The sequence below is a fragment of the Babylonia areolata genome, chromosome 11 (genome assembly GCF_041734735.1).
Source record: "Babylonia areolata isolate BAREFJ2019XMU chromosome 11, ASM4173473v1, whole genome shotgun sequence".
NCBI lineage: Eukaryota > Metazoa > Mollusca > Gastropoda > Neogastropoda > Buccinidae > Babylonia > Babylonia areolata.
In genome coordinates this window covers 6376345-6400653 of record NC_134886.1, presented here as the reverse complement: position 1 = coordinate 6400653, position 24309 = coordinate 6376345, and the positions used below count along the sequence as shown (strand labels likewise).

The 24309-nt window shown below is 43.1% G+C and overlaps 1 protein-coding gene across 2 annotated transcripts in view; it reads left to right on the top strand.

Annotated features, from left to right (window-relative positions):
• The window catches only part of LOC143287475 (protein mono-ADP-ribosyltransferase PARP14-like), a 54205-nt gene that overhangs the window by 7482 nt on the left and 22414 nt on the right, over positions 1 to 24309 (top strand). For both annotated transcript variants that reach the window (XM_076595489.1, XM_076595490.1), the window contains exons 3-12: positions 933 to 1166; positions 2447 to 3993; positions 7320 to 7536; positions 7950 to 8429; positions 9810 to 9895; positions 12010 to 12237; positions 13933 to 14154; positions 16186 to 16315; positions 17901 to 18044; positions 20705 to 20770. In XM_076595489.1, coding sequence (XP_076451604.1) covers positions 933 to 1166; positions 2447 to 3993; positions 7320 to 7536; positions 7950 to 8429; positions 9810 to 9895; positions 12010 to 12237; positions 13933 to 14154; positions 16186 to 16315; positions 17901 to 18044; positions 20705 to 20770 — 3354 coding nt within the window. The remainder of the gene's footprint in view (positions 1 to 932; positions 1167 to 2446; positions 3994 to 7319; positions 7537 to 7949; positions 8430 to 9809; positions 9896 to 12009; positions 12238 to 13932; positions 14155 to 16185; positions 16316 to 17900; positions 18045 to 20704; positions 20771 to 24309) is intronic.

Sequence of the window (24309 nt, the reverse complement as noted above, 5' to 3'; positions counted from 1 at the left end):
AGCAAAGGATTCTGTCATCTACATGTGACATGATAAGCATGCAGAGGAAGAATAAAATGCTCTAGTGAAAACAACATTCTGAACTACAGTGTGCCCTATGAATGAGTCAGCTTTGTTTTGAAATCAATCAAAATGACATTTTAAAATGGTGTGGTCTGTGTGTTTTGCTTTTGTTTTTTTTCAGTTAGAAATTAAGTTACTGTTCAGACTTTCAACCTCTCATTCAAAACTTCTTTCAAGCATGTGGTCTGCATGTTTAGCTTTTGTTTTATCAGTTAGAAATTTAGTTACTCTTCTGACTTACAACTTCTCATTTAAATCTTCTTTCAAGCATGTGGTCTGCATGTTTTGCTTTTGTTTTATCATTTAGAAATTAAGTTACTCTTCTGACTTTCAACTTCTTATTTAAATCTTTTTTCAAAGTATGTGGTCTGCATGTTTAGCTTTTGTTTTATCAGTTAGAACTCATGGCTCTGTTCAGACTTTCAAATCTTTCCATTCAAGACTCTTACACTTTCTAATCTTTCCCATTTGAGACTCTTACACTTTCTTATCTTTCCATTTGAGGCTCTTACACTTTCTAATCTTTCCATTCAAGACCCTTACACTTTCTAATCTTTCCATTTGAGACTCTTACACTTTCTTATTTTTCCATTTGAGACTCTTACACTTTCCTGTCTTTCCATTCAAGACCCTTGCACTTTCTAATTTTTTCCATTCAAGACCCATACACTTTCCTATCTTTCCATTTGAGACTCTTACACTTTCTTATTTTTCCATTTGAGACTCTTACACTTTCCTGTCTTTCCATTCAAGACCCTTGCACTTTATAATCTTTTCCATTCAAGACCTTACACTTTCTAATCTTTCCATTCAAGACTCTTATACTGCAGCTCTTCGTTCATGACGTCACCTAGGTGCTGGTTTTGCAGACCTGGTGAAGACCATGCAGATGTGTCAGAAGAGAACACTGGAGCAGCGGAAGCTGGCGGTGTCCAAGGTTCCCATCTCCAACTGTCTGCTGGTGGAGAACCTGAACCCTGTGACCACGGAGGACACAGTCCGGAACTACTTTGAGAACAAACGAAGCTGTGGCGGCCCAGTGGAGAAAGTAGACATGGTTCCCGAGGAGAGCAAATGTTTCATTTACTTTGAGGACCACAATGGTGAGCTTTTTATAAAAAAAAGTTGTTTAAAATGTCTGTGGATATATGCACAGAGCAAAGTAACTCCTTTCTATATATATATATATATATATATATATATATATATATATATATATATATATATATGTGTGTGTGTGTGTGTGTGTGTGTGTTGGATTTGATAATAATGTACATGCAGATCTATCCATATTAACACAGGTACAGAACTGGATATGAAAAAAAAGGTGAATTTCCTTTTCTTAGATAATCTAAAAAAAAAAAAAAAAAAAAAAAGAGGAAAAGAAAAACTCCTGTCTGTGAATAGCAAAATTAAAACAACTTTTTGTGTGTGCTGTCCCGTCACCTATTACTTCTAAGCCACTCATTCGAAGTTCTCCATACACAGCCACTCCCAGGTTTGTCTGTCACAATGCCAGCATCGACAGTCCACAAGAAACTATCACTGTTATGGATGCCAGTATGCCACACACCAGAAGAGACCCTGCACTGCTTCGGAGTATCTTTGGTGGTGTTCAATAGTGCCTGTTCTGATTTAGCTTACTCAGGACACCACCTACTAAGCCCCCTACTGCTGGCAGTAATAGCTTAGCTGTGAGAGCCAGACTGAGCTAGCAGCCCTCGCAGAGGGGAGACTGCCACCACACCCCTCCACTGACAGTCCCCCATAAATCAGCTGAAACTGAAGACCTTGACAGGACAAACTCGGAAGTGGACGGGGATTGGAACTGAGGTCGCCATGAGAACAGGGCATGAAAGGCCACAGAACTTGGAACACTTTTTTTTAATTTTTTTTTTTTTTTAATATGGATTATGATGTAGGAGGATAACAACGTTGCTATGGAGGTTTGCTTTTGGTTTTTGGTTTTCATGATAAGGCTGTACTCAGTGCATCCTTTCATAATGATATCCTGGCATTAACCAGGCCAGAGAGATACAGACACTTGCAGCGTTGCTTGGGCAACACAACCAAAGATGTGTCTATGAATTGGATAATATTTGACTGTGGTCCCAGTCTCTCCGCTTAACCCAACAGCTTACTCAGCTACTTTGTTTTCATGGTTTTGCAAAACAGATAGAGGCCACTTTATTTTACGTTTTTCTTTCTTCCTTTTTTTTCTCTCTTTCTTTTTCTTCTTTTTTTCTCCTCTTTTTATCTTCCTGTATCTGTTTACATGTTTCTGGTCTTCTTTGTTTTTCTTTCTTTCTTTCTTTCTTTCATTTCATGTATTTATTTAATGTTGTACTGTTGTTGTTGTTGTTGTTGTTGTTGTGAAATCCAGTGGTGGACATGGTGCTGAGCAAGGTGTCCCACAGACTGGACGACAGCCACCTTGGGGTCAAGTGCTACCTGGAGTGCCTGGGTCAGTCCGGCGGCAGCCAGGACCCCACTGCCTTCACCCTCCCCCGCCCCGTCACCATGGACACCCTTGACCGCCACAAGGTAGCCTTCTTGCTCCAGTCCCAGAAGCAGCAGGCGGACTTCCTTCAGCAGCTGTCGCAGCAGAGCCACGCCAGGGGAAGTTTCACTGGGGACTCACTGGTCCTGGAGTGCACCCTGACCCCGGAAGTGCCCAGGGCACGTGTCCTGGCCCACACGTGGCGGGTGGACGTGCAGGGCAGCGTGGAGAGCTTGGTGGCCTCGCTGGAGGTCCACCGCCGGGACGTCATGCAGCAGCTCTGGCAGGAGGCAGAGAAGGCGGTGAGTGCCGCCAACATCATCGATCCGGAGGAGGGAGCCATGTTGTTCACCTTGGCCGAAGAGACTGCCTTCATCGTTGTCGGCACCAAGGGCATGGTCCAGGAACTGTTTGACAAGGTGAACAACACGGTCAGGGCGGCGGAGGAGATGGTAGAGCGCAGGAAGCAGGAAATCACAGAACCCAACAACAGACTGAAGGGTCACCAGCTGGGGCTGTTGCTGGCCAAGGGGTTCCCTCTGGAGATGGAGGAGCGTTACCAAGGCCTCAGGGTGGACATCCAGATGAGGGAGAACCTCATCGTTTTCCACGGCCTCCTCAAAGACATCAGAGAGGCTCAGAATGAAATGTATCAAACCCTTCAACAGATCAAGAAGGACAAAATGACCAAACTGTCGTGCATGCAGAAGAAGCTGCTGGAACGCAAAGAGGTCAGGCCTCACATTGTGCAAAAGTTCAAAAAACAGAACATTGTGGCCATCTGGGAGATGGACGCACAGAGTCGACTGACTGTCTTCGCTTTCACAGATCAGTCCTTGGTTGAAGCAATCCACACCATCAACAAGTCTGTTCCAGAGCACGTGTGTGAGCTGAGCCCAGAGTCAGCAGGGCTGCTTGAAAGTGATGCATGGAACGCTCTTGTTCAGCGACTCGTCACAGGTAACCCTGAGGTCCTGATGATCACGCCAGACCGCAATGCTCAGAAAGTCTACATCACAAGCATCGACAGCATCATGCATGCAGCAGTGCAGGAAATCGAAGTGTTCATACAGGAAAACAGCATTTACTCCCAGGTGGTGCGTTTCTCCCCCAGCAGACAGCGGTTCATCCAGCAGGAATGGCACCAGCGGCTGAGGAAGCTGCAGAACAGTCTCCAGGCCCAAAGAGTTCAGGTCATCATGACAACGTTGGGAACAGAGCTGCAAGTCAGAGGCACCAACCAGGGACTGGCGCAGCTGAGGAAGAGTCTGGAAGACCTGAACTCTCAGATCGTCTACCATGAAGAGAAGTTCACAGAGCTGGCCAAGGTCAAGATCCTCAAGTCGATGCAGAGGGACAGAGATCTCCGTGCTCTGGAGCAGGCCAACCACTGTGTGCTGGCTCTGACACCGGAAAGTGCAGACCTGGAGGTGAGTTCATGGATATTTTACTCTCTCTTTTTTTCTTTGGGATTGGGGGTGGGGTGGAGGTTGTTGAATGGTGGGTTTTTTTGTTGTTGTTATTTTGCTGCCCCATCATCTGCACCATTTCAGTGGTGTTATTCCCATGCTGCTCATTCCAAGTCCCCAATACACAGCCACACCTGTGTTCATCAATCACAGTCCCAGCATCGGCAGGCCACAGGGAGCGATCGATGTTAGGACACCAGGAGGCCACACACCAGAGGAGACCCTGTATTGTAGTTGAGTCACTTCAGTGGTGCTCAGTAGTGTCTGTTTTGATTCAGCATACTTAGTACACCACCTACTAACCCCCCTACTAGCAACTATTATAGCTCTGTCATGGAGCCAGATTGAGTGAGTTTTCCCCTAAGAGTGGAGACAGGCACCACATCCCTCTAATGGCAGTCCCCCGTGAATATTGTTTAAATGTTTACAAAGTCATTTTCTTAATGGAAAAAAAGAGGAATGGTTATTTACATGCACTTGTTTTCCTCCACTTTTCTGTCATTCAGTGTACCTGGGATGTCCCCGAGGACTCTTTTTCAGTTCCTTAAGGAAATCAGTATTTTTTATTTGACTTCTGTTTTGTGTGTACTGAGCGAGATGCTGGTGGATGACTGTTTTGTGTGTACTGAGCGAGATGCTGGTGGATGAATTGGTCTTTCTGATGCTGTTTAACTCATTCTACTCCAGGTATGAATTAATGCTTACCATGATTGCTCCCCCTGTGAACCAGATACGAGTATTCTTGTACTGACACACTGTTCTAATTTCATCTATCCTTGCTTGGTACAGTTGGCATTCTAAACTGAACTGTTTACAAATTCTGAAAGCATGAAAGTGAAGCTTTGTTTGACCAGTTAAATCAACAATTCTCCTAGGATTTTCACCGTTTTAGTTTACCACCCTGTTTTTTCTGTACTGGTGCGTATTGTACTGGTCCATGGGAGTTGTAGCAGGCATGTAGCTGTGGGGTAGAATGAGTTAAAATGGCTTTTTAACTCACTCAGTACGGCCAGTCCTCTCTTCTCCTCTACACAGACCCCTCGGATGTCCAGTGGGTGTCTGAATGACCCAACCTTTAGCTTCCGTCATCAGAATTGTATTCTTTGTCAACATTCACAGTATAAGAGCCTTCCGCTTGCAATATTTTGATGGTGGTAACTGGGGTGAAACGCTGTTAACGTCGTCTCTTTCGCCGTTCGTATGGAGAGAGATAACATTCTTGTGTTCTCTAACACTTGATTTAAGAACTGACAGGTACTCCGCCCTGAAATAGTCCCTTTGTTTCAGCTGGACTATGAGCAGCTTGACTTGATTTGAGGAGGACAAGGAATTGTGTTTAATATTCTGTCACACATACTGGTGATTGAAGAAATTTTGTTGGAGTATTGGTTATTGCATGTGAATGTAATCGGTTAGGAGAGGAGAGGGAAGAGGGGGGGGGGGTGAATGAATGGCGAGTTGATTTCATCTGATATGATGTTCATTGTAATAATTTGATTGAGCCAGTGGGTGATATCTCTGTGTTGATCCAAGTAAATGTGACTTCATGTAGTTCCCCTCTGTGTCAGTGCTTTCTTGCTTGATAATGTTTGAGCTATGCTGTAGATGAGCTGATCATGCTGCGCACTTATCTTCATCTTCCATGCATTTTTTCAGGATAGGACTTTGACGAATATCTTTTTTTTTTCTCTCTCTCTGTGTGTGCAAAATTTACCCTGTTGAAACATGTGTGGTGTTGAATCTTATGTCGTGCTGTGCTTTATATGATCTGAGTATTAAAAAATAAATGTTTTGGGGTACCCACGTCACTATTCACTGTTTTGTGGAAGGGGTGGGTGAAGGGACGAGAAACAAGACTTGGCCAGGGGTTCACTGTCACCGGTGTGGAGGCTCTTGTGTGAGGCCACTGTCTGGTTCATGGTGGGAAAAGCCATCCGATGGTTTCCCTGAAATCAGCGATAAAGGGAGTCATTGAGCACAGATAAATGGCATTGTGGGTGAGGTGATAAGGCAGAAAACACGATACACCAACAACATTGCAGAATGGACAGGAAAACCATTTTGCAGAGACCCAGGCTTTGACACACAGCCGTCAGACTTGGAGGAATCTGGTGAAATCTTCTGTGCAGTGCCCTAGTGACTCTTCACGGACTTAAGGGAGAAGAAGACGAAGAAGATGATCAATAAACACTGATATCTTCTTCTTTTTGGGCTGTGACTCCCACTTTTTCAAACACCGATATCTTTTTCTTTTGGGGCTGCGACTCCTCCTTTTGTGTGTATGACTGTCTTTACCCCAGCAATGTAGGCAGCCATACTCTATTTTCAGGGGGATGCATGCTGGATATGTTCTTGTTTACATAACCCACAGAACGCTTACTTAACGTGCATATTTGATCTTCCGCATGCTTATATACATTCAGGGGGTACAGAAGGGGATACAGGCACAAACAGGTTTACAGCTTAGTCTTTTGTGAAGGACTATGACTCTCAAACTAGGAGGCAAAATTGCACTGGCTCTTAGTGCTGCAGCCTTGTGGGCTAGTTGGCCTTCAGGAACCTTCCCAACGCCGACAGTCCTAAAACCCTCTTGGCCGAGAGAGTGGGGATGTACTTGGGCAAGACACTCTCCACTATAATCAAATTCTAGCCCAAATAGTCGGAACAACAGTTGCCTCCTCTGCTGTTCTGATGGTCATAGTTGGACACGACTGACTATCTCGTATATATACCATGACTTGGATTCAAATCAGGACCCTTGGATTGAAAGTCCAATGTTTGAACCACTCGGCTGTTGTGCCCATCAAACGCAGGTATAAAACAGGCGTTTGTAATGAGTGAATGAAACATTCCACAGATTGGTGTTTTAACTCTCTCCATACAAACGGCGAAAGAGACGACGTTAATAGCGTTTCAACCCAATAACCACCATCAAAATATTACCAGCGGAAGGCTCTTACACTGAAGAGGTGAATGTTGACAAAGAATACCACAGTTCTGACGACGGAAGCTAAAGGTTGGGTCATTGAGACACCCACTGGACATACGAGGGATCTGTGTAGAGGAGAAGAGAGGACTGGCCGTACTGAGTGAGTTAAAGTCAGGGCAGTTTTTAAGTGAGCTTTTTTTTTTCTTCTTTTAAGACTTTTGTGTTTTTTGGACAGATTGATGTTTTCAGTCAGGGCAGTTTTTAACTGTGCCTTCTGTTTTTCTTCTTCAGTGACTTGTGTGTTTTTTCAGTGACTTGTGTGTTTTTTTTTATAACAGACAGTTGTCTGTGTGTTCAGGTGATACAGACCAAGGTGAGCACGGGGGGGACTGAGGTTGCCAGCCTGCAAGGTACAGAAAACGTGCAAACGATTGCCAGTGTGCAGCTCCCCAGTGGTGTCACCATCCAAGTTGTCCAAGGGGACATCACCCAGCTGGCTGTGGATGTCATCGTCAATGCGGCTAACACCCGCATGGAGCACATTGGAGGGCTGGCCCGAGACATTGTCCAGAAAGGTCAGGATGTGTTCTTGTTTAGCTGCGCTGGATGCTCTGAACAGGTAACACATAACACACACACACACACACACACACACTTGCACATACACACACAGTCACGCACACACACACACGCAGAAAATACAACACACACTCCCACAAACACACACACACTCCCACTCCCACCCCACCCCCACTCCATCACACAGAAAAATTTTAGATGATCACATCAAGCATGATAAACACACAAGACAGATAAAACCTCAAACCTCCATGCACCCCCACCCCCCTCTTTTAAGTTGTTGGCGAGGCTCTAAACACCATAATTTGATTTGAACTGACTTGAAGTAGATGCTAACATGGTGATAGCCTTGAGATGGCCTTTTATGTGGTCGGCGAGCCTCTAAGCACCATGATTTGATTCGGTTCAGGCGGCAAGATCATACAAGAGGAGAGCGACAGAGCCGTGAAGGCCCGAGGCCAGCCGCTGCAGGAAGGGGACATCATCACGACAGGGGCTGGTTGCCTCCCCTGCAAGGTGGTGGTGCATGCGGTGGGGCCGGTGTACCGGGGTGGGGGGGAGGAGGAGGACTGCCTGCACGACACCGTCCTCAAGTGCATGGGCGCGGCCACGGACGCCGGCCGCACCTCCATCGCCTTCCCGGCCATCAGCACCGGCATCTTCCGCTACCCGGAGAAGGAGGCGACGCGGGTCATCGTGGAGGCGGTCAGGGACTGGCTGGGGTCCTACAAGAAGGTTCGGGTCAGGAATGTGACCTTCTGCCACCTGACCCCTGGGGTCGCACAGCTGTTTGTCGATGCCGTCCACCGAGTGTTCCCTTCCGCCCGCAGTGTGTCCTCCCCTGGGGTTGTCCAGCCATCATCGGCAGCGGCAGTTCCGCTGAAATCTGGTGAGTATGTTATGGTCGATTGAGGATTGTGGTAAATTCGGCTCGACAAGGAAGCTAGAGTTCTGTGGGTTCATGTCCTGTACATGGACTGGGATGTGCACGCACACACACACACACACACACAGATTGCTCCTTTTGCATCAAATTCAGAACTGCATTGTATCACCCTCATTTCTGATGACAGGTAGTGTGACATTCTTCAGACTGTGATAGTCTGAATTCACAGTGAAGGAAGAATTAGAAAGGCAAATTTTATATATGAACATGGGGAAGGTTATGTGGCATTTTCAGATTCGAACAGAAAGTTTTATTTATTTATTTATTTATTTTTTATTTTTATTTTTTTATAAAACATCTGGTCGGTGGACAAAGGATGTCCAACCAGACACTCTTTTTCAGTTCCAGAAGGAAATATACATTATAAACTTAATTTTATTTTGAAATGGACTGTCATGGCATATATGGATGTGAGCAAAATGGACTTTTTACATTGTTTTAAATGTTTTTGAATTGACTTAAATTGTACATGGACTGAGCAAGAGGTGAATATGTTGTTCTTTTTAATGTTTGTTTAAACTGACCTATTCAAATCATTTTAGGTTCTCTTCAGCTGGTTTAACTTATTCTACCCCATAGCTACATGCCTTCTACGACTCCTCTGGACTAGTGCTACATGAGACCACTGCAGAAAAAAAAACAGGGTTGTTCACACTAAAACAGTGAAAATCGATGGAGAATTGTTGATTGGTCAATCAAAGCTTTGTTTTCATGCTTCCAGAATTCATAAAAAAGTTCAGTTTAGAATGCCATCTGTGCCAAGCAAGAATGAACGGAATTAGAATATTGTGTTGGTGTGAGAATACTTGTTCCTGGTCCGCAGGGGAAGTAATCATGGTACGAGTTTACTCCTACCTGGAGTAGAATGAGTTAGGAATTGACAGGTATTCGACGGGCGCAACAGCCGAGTGGTTAAAGCGTTGGACTGTCAATCTGAGGGTCCCGGGTTGGAATAACGGTGACGGCGCCTGGTGGGTAAAGGGTGGAGATTTTTACGATCTTCCAGGTCAACATATGTGCAGACCTGCTAGTGCCTGAACCCCCTTCGTGTGCATATGCAAGCAGAAGATCAAATACGCACGTTAAAGATCCTGTAATCCATGTCAGCGTTCGGTGGGTTATGGAAACAAGAACATACCCAGCATGCACACCCCCGAAAACAGAGTATGGCTGCCTACATGGTGTGGTAAAAACGGTCATACACGTAAAAGCTCACTTGTGTGCATACTAGTGAACACAGAAGAAGAAGAAGAAGACAGGTATTCATCCCCCTTGCAGTCAGCTGGGCTGAAGACAACATGATAAGACTGGATCTGCTTGCAGGTGCCAGTGTCAAAGGAGTGGTCTCATCAGCCAGACACAGAGTCATCAGTGTGGCCGTTGTGGAAGGGGAGATCGCCAAGCAGTCAGTAAGTACACCAATGGGTGCGGTGGCCGAATGGTTAGAGCGCTGGATTCTCACCCAGCTTTCCTGAGTTCAATCCCTAGTAGTTTCAGCACACCTGGTGGGTTAAAGGTGGAGATTTTTCCGATCTCCCAGGTCAACATATGTGCAGACCTGCTCCTGCCTGAACTCCTGTATGGTGCATACACATGCAGAAGATTAGATATACGCACGTTAAAGATCCTGTAATCCATGTCAGCGTTTGGTGGGTTATGGAAACAAGAACATACCCAGCATCCACACACCCCTGAAAACGGAGTATGACTGCCTACATGGCGGGGGTGAAAACGATCATACATGTAAATTCCCACTCGTATATACAAGTGAACATGCCGGGAGTTGCAGTCCACAAATGCAGAAGAAGAAGTAAGTATACCACACTTTTCCTTTCTGTTCTTTTCCTTTGTTTTTTTCTCTTTTGTGCGCCTCAGACTTTGTGACATCTTTTTTTTTTTCTTTTTTTTTTTGTTGTTGTTAATAATGATGAATGATGATGGGTCTGCTGCTGCTGCTGCTATGGGGTCCCATTTAGGTTTGGGACTGTGTGATCAGGCTGTACTCTCATTATATATCCTGGCATCAGTCAGGCTGTACATAGATAGAGAGATAGGGATATAAAAGTATGATAGTCAATGGAAGATTGGTTCAGGTAAACAAACTCAACAACTCTTTTTTTGATTCTTCTTCTTCTTCTTCTCCATTTAACGCTGTGCTATACTTATACACTATACACGTATTAAGTATAACAACATTTATGTGCCTATGTGTTTGTGTGTCTCTGAGATCAACAGCAGATGTGTAAGTCGGCCAAAGTGCTAATGTCTTCACTGTTGGAAAAATAATCAAATCATGGCTCAGCCACCGATATTTTCTCCCCCTCCACTAGACCTTGAGTGGTCGTCTGGAAGCTAGTCATTCGGATGAGATGATAAACCGAGGTCCCGTGTGCAGCATGCACTTAGCACATGTAAAAGAACCCACGGCAACAAATCCACTTCGATAGGAAAAACAAATAAAACTGCATGCAGGAAAAAATACAAAAAAATGGGTGGCGCTGTAGTGTAGCGACGTGCTCTCCCTGGGGAGAGCATCCCGAATTTCACACAGAGAAATCTGTTGTGATAAAAAGAAATACAAATACAATACAAAACTCCTTGCCGTGAAGAGAAAGACACATCCTGTCCACTTCCAGCTTTAACACAAAACCTCAAGACCTATGTGTTCAAAACTGCCTTGTTTAATTGTGATATATATTAGTGTGCAAGCATGTGTGTAACATGTGTACGTGTGTGCTGTGTATATTGTGCTTGGTATTTACTTTTGGTGCATTGTCTTGTCATAGTTTGTAATTTTTCTGATTTACTTTCGCCTGCAAGGTTTTGTGGATGGTATAACGTACTATAAAGTATTTTTCTTGGAACTATGTATTGCACTTACTTTAAAAGTTATTTGATAAAGGGTTATATAAATAACATGTTGACATGGATTTTTCTTGGAACTATGTAACCTACTATAAAATCTATATGATTAGGTGCTTTGTCAGTAGCATATTTAATGTATTTTTCTTGGAACTATGCAACACACTGTAAATTCATTTGATTAGATGCTATGTAAGTAATATATTGTAATGGATTTTTTTTTAAACTATGTAATGCACTCACTACAAACTTTATTTGAGTAGGTGCTTCATAAGAAATAAATTGTAATGTATTTTTCTGGGAACTGTGTAATGCATTTATAACATAATTTATTAGATGCTTTATAAGTAACATAATGGGATGTATATTTCTTGCAGATTTTATATGATTAAATGTTACATAAGTAACATATTGTAATGTATTTTTCTTAGAGCTATGTATTACACTTATTATAAAATTTTAATTGTTCAGGCGCCACATAAGTAAACATTAATCATTCATTCATTCATATGCTTACATATGTCATCATCATTATCGTAAACTCATTAACTTATTCACATTTATATGCTTATATGTCATCATCATCATCATCATTATCATCATCGACGTCTACTATTCTCATTCTCTCCTGCGCCACCGGTGTCTTTTTTGCCGACAACAGACGGACATCATCGTCAACTCCACTTCCAACGGTCTGGACCTGACGAACGGTGCCATATCGGCGTCAATCCTGCAGGAGGCGGGACCGGAACTGCAGGATGAGTGTCGGAGACGTTACCCGAGCGGCATCTCCTTCGGCCACATGGCTCGAACCTCGGGCTACAGCCTGGCCTGCAAGGAGGTGTACCACCTGGCCCTGGTCAACTTTGCCAACCCTTCAGCTCTGCAGGTGAGTGCTGAGGAAAGGGAAGATAAAAAGTAATGAAAAAAAAAACAACCCAAAATAAATACACCTCACAAAACAAACAAAAACACAGAGGCATACACATATGTGAACACACATAATTATATGCAAACATATGCACACACACACACACACATGTACACAAACACACACACACACACACACACACACACATGTACACAAACACACACACAGATTTAAAATCTCTCTCACACACACACACACACACACACACACACACACACACACACACATTCAGGAAAGCACGCTACTGCCCCCACCCCACCCCACCCCCACCCCCTCACACATGCCAAAACAAGAGAAAAACAAAGAAACATAGCATGATTTCCTGGAAGGTTATTGTGTCTGGTTGACCAGTTGTTTTGAAGCTTGATTTAGTCTTCTCTTCTCTGTTCCAAAGAGGTGTCAAAGCATGCTCACTGATCCCTATATGCTATATCACATCTGCGTAAAGAAGAAAAGAAAAGAAAACAAGAGAGGCAAGGCCTTCAAGACTCACTTGTGATAAATTACGTCCCCTAGCATTAATTACAGAGTAATTTCCCTTTTTTTTTTACTATCTGCACCAAAACGTTTGCAAAAATAAATAAAAATTCCATGCTTAGCAAAAGAAGTTCCTGTTTGAACAAAAAATGATGATAATGACTCCTCTAGTTGTTGTGTCAGAATAAGAGGTCAAAGTGCCAAGTTTAGAGGATACAAAAAATATAAATATAACAGTAAATGCAGTTTGCATATAATTAGGCTTCACTTTTTATTTTTTTGTGCCCATCCCAGAGGTGTAATATTGTTTTAAACAAGATGACTGGAAGGAACTGATTTTTTCCTATTTTTATGCCAAATTTGGTGTCAGCTGACAAAGTATTTGCAGAGAAAATGTCAATGTTAAAGTTTACCACGGACACACAGACACACAGACACACACACACACACACACACACACAGAGACAACTGAACACCGGGTTAAAACATAGACTCACTTTGTTCACACAAGTGAGTCAAAAATGATCAGATGCCTGACCCACACATAAACCCATTTTGCTGGTCTGGCCTTGAGAGCCTACCCTCTGTGTGGGGGGGGAGAGGGGTGGGGTGCATGTTTGTGTGTGTGTGTGTGTGTGTGTGTGTGTGTGTGTGTGTGGAGAGAGAGTAAGGGGACTTGGGTGTATGTGTGGGAAATGTACCTGCTGTGTTGTATTACTTGCATGTGTGCATTTAGTGTGTATGGTTGTGTTTGTTTGTTTGTTTGTTTGTTGTTGTTGTTTTTTTCTCCCCAGCCTTTGTCATGTTGTGGGTGTGTTGGACTTGGCTGTGGGCTGAGATGTTGTGTAGGGTGTGTGATGAGCCCGTGCTGTGGATGCACAATTTGATTTCTGAATGGATGAATAAAGATGTATTGTATTGTATTGTATCATGCTTTTTTGTATTGTACTGTATTATATTGTGTTTTATTGTATCATATTGTATCATATCATATTGTATCATATCATAGTGTATTGTATCGTACTGTACTGTATTGTATTGTACTGTATCGTACTGTATTGTATTGTACTGTATCGGATTGTATCGCATCGTATCGTATTGTACTGTATTGCCCTGTATTGTATTGTATTGCATTGTATTGTATTGTACTGCATTGCATTGTATTGTATTGTACAGATGCTGGGGGACTGCGTGATGCAGTGCCTGACGGAGGCCAGCAGGCAGCATCACAGGTCCATCTCCTTCCCCGTGTTGGGCACCGGCAGCCTGGGGTACCCTGCCCAAGGCGTGGCCCAGACCATGTTCGGGGCCATTGACCAGTTCCAGCAGAAGACCCCATCCACCTCACTGAGAAACGCCAACGTCGTCATCTACCGCGGTGACAAGAAAAACCTGGAGGTCAGAAATGAGGGGTGGTGGTTGAGGTTTGTGTGTGTGTGTCGCTCATGGTGGTCTCCCGTTTAGAATAGTTCAGTAGCGGACCAGCCTGGATGAGGCCATGTATTGGGGTGGATGGGGTGTGCGGGTTGGGGGCCTGGGATGAGCATTGTGGGAGTGGTGATGGCATGGATTTGTGAACAAAAGATTTACTTTTTTGACTCACTTGTGTAAACAAAGTGAGTCTATGTTTTAACCCGGTGTTCGGTTGTCTGTGTGTGTGTGTGTGTGTGTCCGTGGTAAACTTTTAACATTGACATTTTCTCTGCAAATACTTTGTCAGTTGACACCAAATTTGGCATAAAAATAGGAAAAACTCAGTTCTTACCAGTCATCTTGTTTAAAACAATATTGCACCTCTGGGATGGGCACAAAAAAATTTTAAAAAAAGAAGCCTAATTATATGCAAACTGCATTTACTGTTATATTTATATTTTTTGTATTCCCTAAACTTGGCACTCTGACCTCTTATTCTGACACAATAACAAGAGGAATCATTATTATGATTTTTTGTTCAAACAGGAACTTCTTTTGCTAAGCATGGAATTTTTATTTATTTTGCAAACGTTTTGGTGCAGATAGTAAAAAAGGGAAATTACTCTGTAATTAATGCTAGGGGACTTAATTTATCACAAGTAAGTCTTGAAGGCCTTGCCTCTCTTGTCTTCTTCTTCGTTCGTGGGCTCCGACTTCCACTTTCACTCATATACACGAAAGGGCTTTTATGCTTATGACCAATTTATCCCTGCCGTATGGGCAGTCACATGTCGTTTTCGGGGGTGGGGGTGGGGGGGGTGGGTGGGGGGGATGCATGCTATGTTCTTGTTTCTGTAACCTACCAAACGCTGACATGGATCAGGGGATTACAGTATCACATAGTCAGTATGGTCACAACTTCAGTGTAATATGGTCACAACTAGAGTATGAAGAGTCAACCTGTCATGCAAGCATTATGGTTGCATCAACAGTATGACAGATTAGTTAATATGACCACAACTGCAGTACAGTGAGTTAACCCATTATGTAGGCAATGTGGCCACAACTACAGTACAGTGGGTTAACCCATTATGTAGGCAATGTGGCCACAACTGCAGTACAGTGAGTTAACCCATTATGTAGGCAATGTGGCCACAACTGCAGTACAGTGAGTTAACCCATTATGTAGGCAATGTGGCCACAACTGCAGTACAGTGAGTTAACCCATTATGTAGGCAATGTGGCCACAACTGCAGTACAGTGAGTTAACCCATTATGTAGGCAATGTGGCCACAACTGCAGTACAGTGAGTTAACCCATCATATTTGTAATATGGCCACAACTATAGTATGACAGATTTACACACCATGTAGGCAATATGGTCACAACTACAGTTCGACAGATAAACCCATCATGTATGCAAAATAGCCACAACTGCAGTTTGACAGATTAACGCATCTTGTAGGCAATATTGCCACAACTGGAGTATAAAGGGTTAACCGATCCTGTAAGCAATGTAGCCACAACTACAGTACCGTGAGTTAACCCATCATGTAGGCAATATGGCCATAACTACAGTACTATGATTTGCTGTCATCTCAGCTGTTTAATCATGTGTGTGTCTGTGCTTCTGTGTTAGTGTGAGTGTTGGAGTGTAACAGTTGTGGTATTAATAGTATGTTACTTTGTGAGTTTTATGCATTGTGTTTTTATAATATTAATGATTCTGCTTTATGTTTCTATTACTTTTTATATGCTTTCTTGTTTCACTTTAGGTACTGGATTGGAAAGCGCTTAGAGCTTGCTTATGCTTGTATTATAGCGCTATATAAAAAATAGAATGTTATTAAATATTATTAACCCATCATGTAGGCAATATGGCCACATCTACAGTATGAAGGGTTAACCAGTCATGTAGGCAGTTGACAGGTGAAAATACTGCATTCCTTGAGAGTGTTTTGAAAATCCATGATGCTCAGAAACGAGCCACTGATTGTTTTCCCCAACCCCCCCCAGGTGTTCAACAAGGTGAGAGATCAGTTCGGGGGAGAAGTGACAGTGCCTCCACCTTCACCTTCATCCACCCCCAAAGGAAGCCGACTGAACAGGAAGTTCTCTGCCAGCAGTTGCTCTCAGCTGAAGACATGTGAGTATCACATGTCAGTCCACATAGCTGATGTTGACATGTTTAAAAAAAAAAAAAAAAATGTATTCATTTATCCTTTAACCCTTGCAAAAAAAAAGGTTCTTTACTTTTCAAACAACACATGACAATCTACATTCAGCATGAAATGAGAAAAATATGTACGTAAAGACACTTTGAATGAAGTCGACATCACTGATGACAACAAAATTCTAATGATTATGGTGCACACAAGCAGCTAACATCACCAATGCAGGAATCACAAGCGCAGCAGGGGCGTATTGGTAGCGTGTCTACCGAGGAAGCAAGAGAATCTGAGCGCATGGGGTCAAATCCCCACACTAGCTAGCATTTTCTCCCCCTCTGCTAGAGCCTTGAGTAGTGGTCTGGGTGCTACTCATTCAGATAAGATGATGAACCGAGGTCTTGTATGCCGCTTGCACTTAGCGCACGTGAAAGAACCCATGGCAAGGAAATGGTTGTTCCTGGCAAAATTTGTGCAGGAAACTCCGCTTTGACAGTAAAACAAATTCACTTGCAGACAGAAAAAGAAAGGGTGGTGTTTTACTGTAGCGACACGCTCTCCCCAGGGAGAGCAGCTGAGATTTCATGCAGAGAACTCTGTTGTGACAAAAAGACAATACAATACAATGCAATGCAGTGCAGTGCAGCACACTGTGCATTAACGTGTAAGGCAAAGCAATGCAACACCATGCATTTCAGTGCTATACAAGGCACACGCACACGCACATTCACACCCACCCATAAATCCTCAACACACACCTCCCTCGTACCACCACCTCCCCCCCACTCACACACACTCCCTTACAGACGCACACAGACACACAAACACACGTGCCTGCTACTACTATTACTGCTACTACTACTGCTATTGCTGCTGCTGTTCCTACCACTACTACTACTACTACTACCATCACACACACCCACACCCACCAACCCACATGCGTATGCACATGCACACACATACACACACACTTGCTCACTACTACTACTACTACTACTACTACTACTACTACTACTACAACCGCAGACACAAACCACATCACAACATAACACCACCACACAACACACTGCACCGCACCACACCACACCACAACAAAACACACCACACCACACCACACAGCAACACACCACAACACAACACACCACACAGCAACACAATCCACACCACACCACAACACATCACACCACACCATGACACACCACACCACACCGCACCACACAGCAACACACCACACCACAACCCAACCCAACACACCACACCACACCACACCACACCACACAACACCACACCACACAGCAACACACCACTCCACACCACACCACAACACACCACACCATGACACACCACACCACAACCCAACACACAACACCACACCACAACACACCACACCACACCACACCACACCACACCACATCACAACACACCACACCACACCACACCACACCACACCACACCACCACACCACACCACACCACACCACATCACAACACAACACATCATGACACGACACGACACGACACGACACAACACAAACGGCTGAGTTTGCAGGTTGACATGTTTCAGCATCACAAGTGCCAATCCAAGCCAGCACCAGTGCTGTCTTTGAGATAGGGGACCTGAAGCTGATCATCAAGCATGGAAACATCACGGAAGAGGCGGCAGACGCCATTGTCAACAGCTCTAACGCACAGCTGGATCTAAGCAAAGGTGTGTGTGTGTGTGTGTGTGCGTGTATGTGTGTTCGTGTGTGTGTGTGTTTGTGTGTGTGAGAGAGTGAGTTAGTGTGTGTATGTGTGTGTGTGTGTGTGTTTGTGTGCATGTGTGTGTGTGTGTGTTTGTGTGTGTGAGAGAGTGAGTTAGTGTGTGTGTGTTTGTGTGTGTGTGTGTGTGTGTGTGTGCGTTTTGTTTTGTTTTTCACTGTCCCATCATTTGCACTGTTTTAAAGTTCACCCCCCGAAAGCAGAGTATGGCTGCCTACATGGCGGGTTAAAACCGGACATACATGTAAAAAAGCCCACTTTTGTATATACGAGTGAACGTGGGAGTTGCAGCCCACAAATGCAGAAAGAAAGAAAGAAAAAAGAAAGAAAGAAAAAGTCATCACTCTCATGCCACTCATTCCAAGTCACCTCCCATACACAGCCACACCCTGTTTCGTAAGGTACCGGTAAATGTCACACAGAGAGTGGAGAGAGTTACCACTCTTTACCATTTGTTACCAGTAAGTGTGTTTTTTGTTTGTTTGTTTGTTTTCTTTTGTGAGTGTGAGTGAGTGTGTTAGTGTGTGGGGGGCGGGGGTGGGGGGGAGGGAGTGGGGGGGTGTTGTGTTTTTTTTTACCAATGACATTTCCAGGTTTGCTTTTGTTGTGGTTGTTATTTCGTTTCTGGTTCATGTATTAGCAGATCACATTCAAGTTCTACAACATATATAACATTGATAACTATTTTGAAACTCACAGATGGATCTAGGCTGGGGTATATGTTTTTATTTGTTTTCTTTTCAGCTATATTTATCAAGGAAATGTTTGGGGTCTTTGTTGTTTTGTTGTTGTTGTTGTTGTTGTTTCTGGCTATAGTAATCTACAGAGGTCACATTGAGTTCCATGACAACTTGATGACACACCAAGACACATACACACACACACACACACACACACACACACACACACACACACACACCTTCACACACACACACACACACGCACACACACACACACACAGATATATAAATCAGACAGCCTTCTGCTTCTTCTTCTTCTTCTTCTTCTTCCTCTTCTTCTCCTGTTTCTTTGTTCATGGGCTATGACTTCCGTGTTCCCTCACAGACATGGGTGGGCTTTTATATGTATAACCATTTTTATCCCTGCCATGTAGGCAATGCTCTGTTTTGGGGGATGGGTGGGGTGGAGTTGCATGCTGGGTATGTTCTTGCTTCCTTAACCCACTGAACGCTGACATGGATTGTGGGATCTTTTAATGCGTTTTGTTGATCTTCTGCATGTGTATACACACAAAGGGAGTTCAGGCACTAGCATATCTGCACATCTGTTGACCTGGGAGATCGGAAAAATCTCCACCCTTCACCCACCAGGCATGCTCACACCTGGAATATAAACCCAGAGCACTCAGACTGAAATTCCAATGCTTACCAGCTGCTGTGGTGAAGTGGTTAGTGTCACTGACTGACGGCTGGGAGGACATGGGTTCGAATCCCAGCACAGGTGGGTTTTCCGGCCCGTGGCCGGCTTCTACCCAGAGTTGAGTGTGCTATGGGCTTAAATGGGGAGACTGGGACCATCCACTTCACGAATGCATCTTTGGGTGTGTTGCTCTAATTACCTGACCAACACTGCAAGTGTCTGTATCTTTCAGGCCTGGTTAACACCGGGATATCATTATGACAGGAAGCATAGAGTACAGCCTTGTCACGCAGTCCCAAACCAAAATGGACCTCCATTGCAACATTGTCATCGTCATCCTCCTCCTCATTCATCATCATCAGTATAAACAAAACAGTCTCAAAGTCTGTGGCCTTTCCTGCTCTGCTCTCATGGTGACCTCAGTTTCGATACCCCTCCACTTCCGTGCTTGGGGTGAGTCCTGTCAATGTCTTCATTGTCGGCAGATTCATGGGTGACTGTTGTTTGAGGAACGTGGTGGCGGTCTCCACTTTGGGAGGGACGTTCACTCAGTCTGGCTCCGTGACTAAGCCATTATTGTCTTTAGTAGGGGGCTTAGTAGGTGGTGTCCCAACGTGGTGGCGGTCTCCACTTTGGGAGGGACGTTCACTCAGTCTGGCTCCGTGACTAAGCCATTATTGTCTTTAGTAGGGGGCTTAGTAGGTGGTGTCCTAAGTACATTAAATCAGAACAGGCACCACTGAACACCACCGAAGTGACTCAGCAGCAGTGCAGGGTCTCCTCTGCTGTGTGGCTTCCTGGTGACCTAACATCGATGGTTCCCTGTGGACTGCCGACGCTGGAATTGTGACAGACGAACCCGGGTGTGGCCGCGTATGGGGGAATCTGAATGAGCGGCGTGGGAGTAGTGCCAATGAAATAGTGCAGATGATGGGGAAGCAAAAAAAAAAAAAAAAAAAAAAAAAGAAAAAAATCCAATGCTTTAACCACTAGGCTGTTGCACGTAGCTCTATTCTCTGTCTATCCATTGCTTGTCTGTCTTTCTGTCCCTTCTTACAACACTCCACAACCTCCTCCCTCTCTTTCTTTCGCTGTCTGTCTCTGTCTTTAGGTCTCACTCGCTGTCAATTTCTCTTGTTCATGTCTCATTTCATTCAGGATTCGTCTGTTCTACAAAGCATGCAGTATCACGGACATTGCTTTCATTACCATCATCTTTTTGTGCAGGAAATGTTTCCAGTGCATTGAAAGCCAAAGGTGGAGACGCCCTAATCAGAGAGTGTGCTGAAAAAGGTAAGGGTGATTTTATTTGCTTTTTGGGCTCACTTGAGTGCTTATACACAATGTGAGTTGATGAAACAACCCTGTGTTGTGTGTGTGTGTGTGTTTCTGTTGTTTTTTTGTGTGTGCTTATGTGTGGGTGTCACACAATGTGACTCTGTGTAACCCTGTATTTCACTTGTGTGTTCATGTGTGTGTCCATGTGAGTGTGTGGGTGTTTTGGGGGATAGGTGTGTGTGTGTGTGTGTGTGTGCGCGCGTGCGCGCACGCGCATTTCTGTTGGTTTTTGTTTTGTTTTTTGTGTGCTTATATGTGGATGTCGCACACTGTGACTCTATGTAACCCTGTATTTCACTTGTGTGTTCATGTGTGTGTCCATGTGAGTGTGTGTGTGTGTGTTGTTGTTTTTTTGTGTTTTTTTTGTGGCTCATGCGTGTATTTTACACACAGTGTGAGTCTAGATAAGGACCCTGTTTTTTGTGTGTGTGTGTGTGTGTGTGTGTGTGCTTTGTCCACATCAAACTTTTACAAATTCATTTTCTCTGCAAATACTTTGTCAGCTGACACCCAGCTTGGCTGAGAAATACGACAAAAATAAGTTCTTCCTACACAGTCTGATTATAATGTCAATGTACTTTACACACATGAGTCTGTGTAATAACCATGTGTTTTTGTTGTCTGTGGGTCTGCATGTGTATGTATACATAACCATGGTAAATGTTAGGAAATTTATCTTCTCTGGAAGTACTTTGTCGACACCAATTTTGGCTTGAAAATAGGATGAAAGAATCAGTTGTTTCCATACATTCTAATTATGATGGCAATGCACCTCTGGGATGGGTACAAAAATTATAAAGAAGACAAAAAATGTTTCCAAAGTCAGGTTACTGTTTTACTTCTCATTCACAAAACTTTGCACTTGTATCTGGCATACCGACACACTGATCGACAATAGTTGTTTAAATCATTTTTTAGTTTAGATAGGGGGTTCTGATTAGTAGTTAGATTATACATCAGTTAGGGGCAGCAATATTCTGCCAAGTAATGGGACATCAATCTGTATATGCTATGGGAAATGTTTTTTTCTTTAGAATGATCTCATACATCTAAAACATTAGATTTTAAAATGTGACCAAGGCATAGAAAAGCTTTTGCATTTTACACTCATTGTGAAGGTCTTTTACAATTTATATTCACCCAAGCTGTCATTTTATTGGTATGCAGCATTGCAACTATTCCCTTGTATGAATATTCACTATGTGTGTGTGTGCATTTAATCAGTAGTGTGTGGTAAGATATCATTAAAAGGAGGTGAAGGAGGCCACTAAATTTTATTCAGAGAAACATTTGTGCTCAGGCCTATTCACTTGTTGGATATTGTCCACAAAGAAACATAAAAAATCAACAGACAGTTGTCAGTTGTCATTTAGTCTCAAATCGCACTACACATGCACATATTAATCTTGTTCAGGTGTACAAACAGAGGTCAACTTATGCTGTTATTTGGGGAAAAATAATCTGAGTTTTTATGCATTTGTGACACAGCATATGAAAACCCGGTTAAAGCTTTTTTTTTTTCTTCTTTTTTTTAGCTATGCACAAAAACATGTCATTAGGGTCAAAATAATGAAAAACAAGATTTTCACAAATTTAGCATCGTTGAAGTCTTATCTTAGCTGCTGGTAAATATTTTTGCATAAAACTGCCTAAAAACGGTAATATTTTTAATGTTTGAAGGTGCATATATTGTTGGTACTGCTGCACACATTTGTCACTTAAGTTGCATTTGACTCCAGGCTTTTCTGAAATAACGTCAGCCAGTGATGTGGCAATACACTTAATGACTGCAGTCAGTCAATGTTATTTTGATCTGGGATCAAAAGCTGAAGTTTAAAAGATTCATCAGCATTACGGGGGGGGGGGGGGGGAGTTGTTTTTTTTGTTTTTTTTTTTCAAATATACATATGGCCTTTGTCTCTCATTTGAACATTCACTGTCGCCATTGACTGCTCTTTCGAGGCATGACATCACTCCTCCACTCACCATTCTTTACTTCGTTTCAGGACGGAAAGAAAGTATGAATTTTCCTGTGCTTTTTTTTTCCACTCAGAAATTTATAGTTTACCTAATTCAGAATCTTTTGACACCACATACATGTTCAAGATAATTCTTGTTCTAAAGTTGCAAGCAGGCAAATGTATGGTTTTTTTCACGAGCCAGTTTCTCCATTTGTTCTTTTTGGGCATTTCAACTTTGAAAAAAATGTAGACAAAAAAACAAACTATGATGGTTAGCTCAGTTCTATCTAAAGTATGTGAATCTGTGATTTTTAAACTTTCTGAGAGTACATAAATGATAGATTCCTACTTTATCCAGGTTTTCGTGTGCTGTGCCACATTTGGTCAGATTCCAACAATGAATGACTTTGCAAATTTCAACAGACACAAGACTGTTTATTGGTTACACAAAATATGTTATTTCATTGTTTGACACATACAAAACAAAATCCAACTTGTCCAGCAAAGTAAAGAGATTACATAGGTCAACATGTATGAAAATGATACTCCTCAGGTGAAATGGATTTTTTTTTTCTCTTATATCATGATGGCTTGTTCAAATGATGCTTTCGTCAGAATACTATATAAGTTAGTTTTTTTTTTTTGTTTTTTTGTTGTTGTTGTTGTTGTTTGTTTTTTTGTGTGTTTTTTTTTGTATGTGTGTGTATCATCTATTTGTCCCTTTTCGTTCTTATATATGTATGCATATCAGTTGCCAACATATTATCAAGATGGAAATTCTTTTTTTTAATGTTTTCTTTTTCTTTTATTCGGAATGTCAACTTTGATCAGATAGACAGGAGTTGATGGATTTCAGTATGCTCTGTTCAGAATGCAAGAATGTGTCTGAAAGAACTGCATTTGTCCAAAGTGATATATCATGTATATTAGGCCTGGAAATGCATTCAGCAATTTTGTTTTGAAGGTGGCAGAATGGATAGGATGCTCGTCTGCCAAAACAGTGTCCATGAGGAGGTGGGTTTGATTCCAGCTCTTGCCGTTTCTCCCAGAAGTTTGACTGGAAAATCAAACTGAGCGTCTAGGCATTTGGATAAGAGAAATAAACTGAGGTCTTGTGTGCAGCACACACTTGGTGCACTGAAAAAGAACCCATAGCAACAAAAATGTTGTCCTCTGGTGTGATGGCCTAGAGGTAACGCGTCCACCTAGGAAGCGAGAGAATCTGAGCACGCAGGTTCGAATCATGGCTCAGCCACCAATATTTTCTCCCCCTCCACTAGACCTTGAGTGGTGGTCTGGACGCTAGTCATTCGGATGAGACAATAAACCGAAGTCCCGTGTGCAGCATGCACTTAGCACATGTAAAAGAACTCAACAAAAGGGTTGTTCCTGGCAAAATTCTGTAGAAAAGTCCACTTCGATAGGAAAAACAAATAAAACTGCACACAGGAAAAAACACCAAAAAAATGGGTGGTGCTGTAGTATAGCGACGCGCTCTCCCTGGGGAGAGCAGCCCAAATTTCACACAGAGAA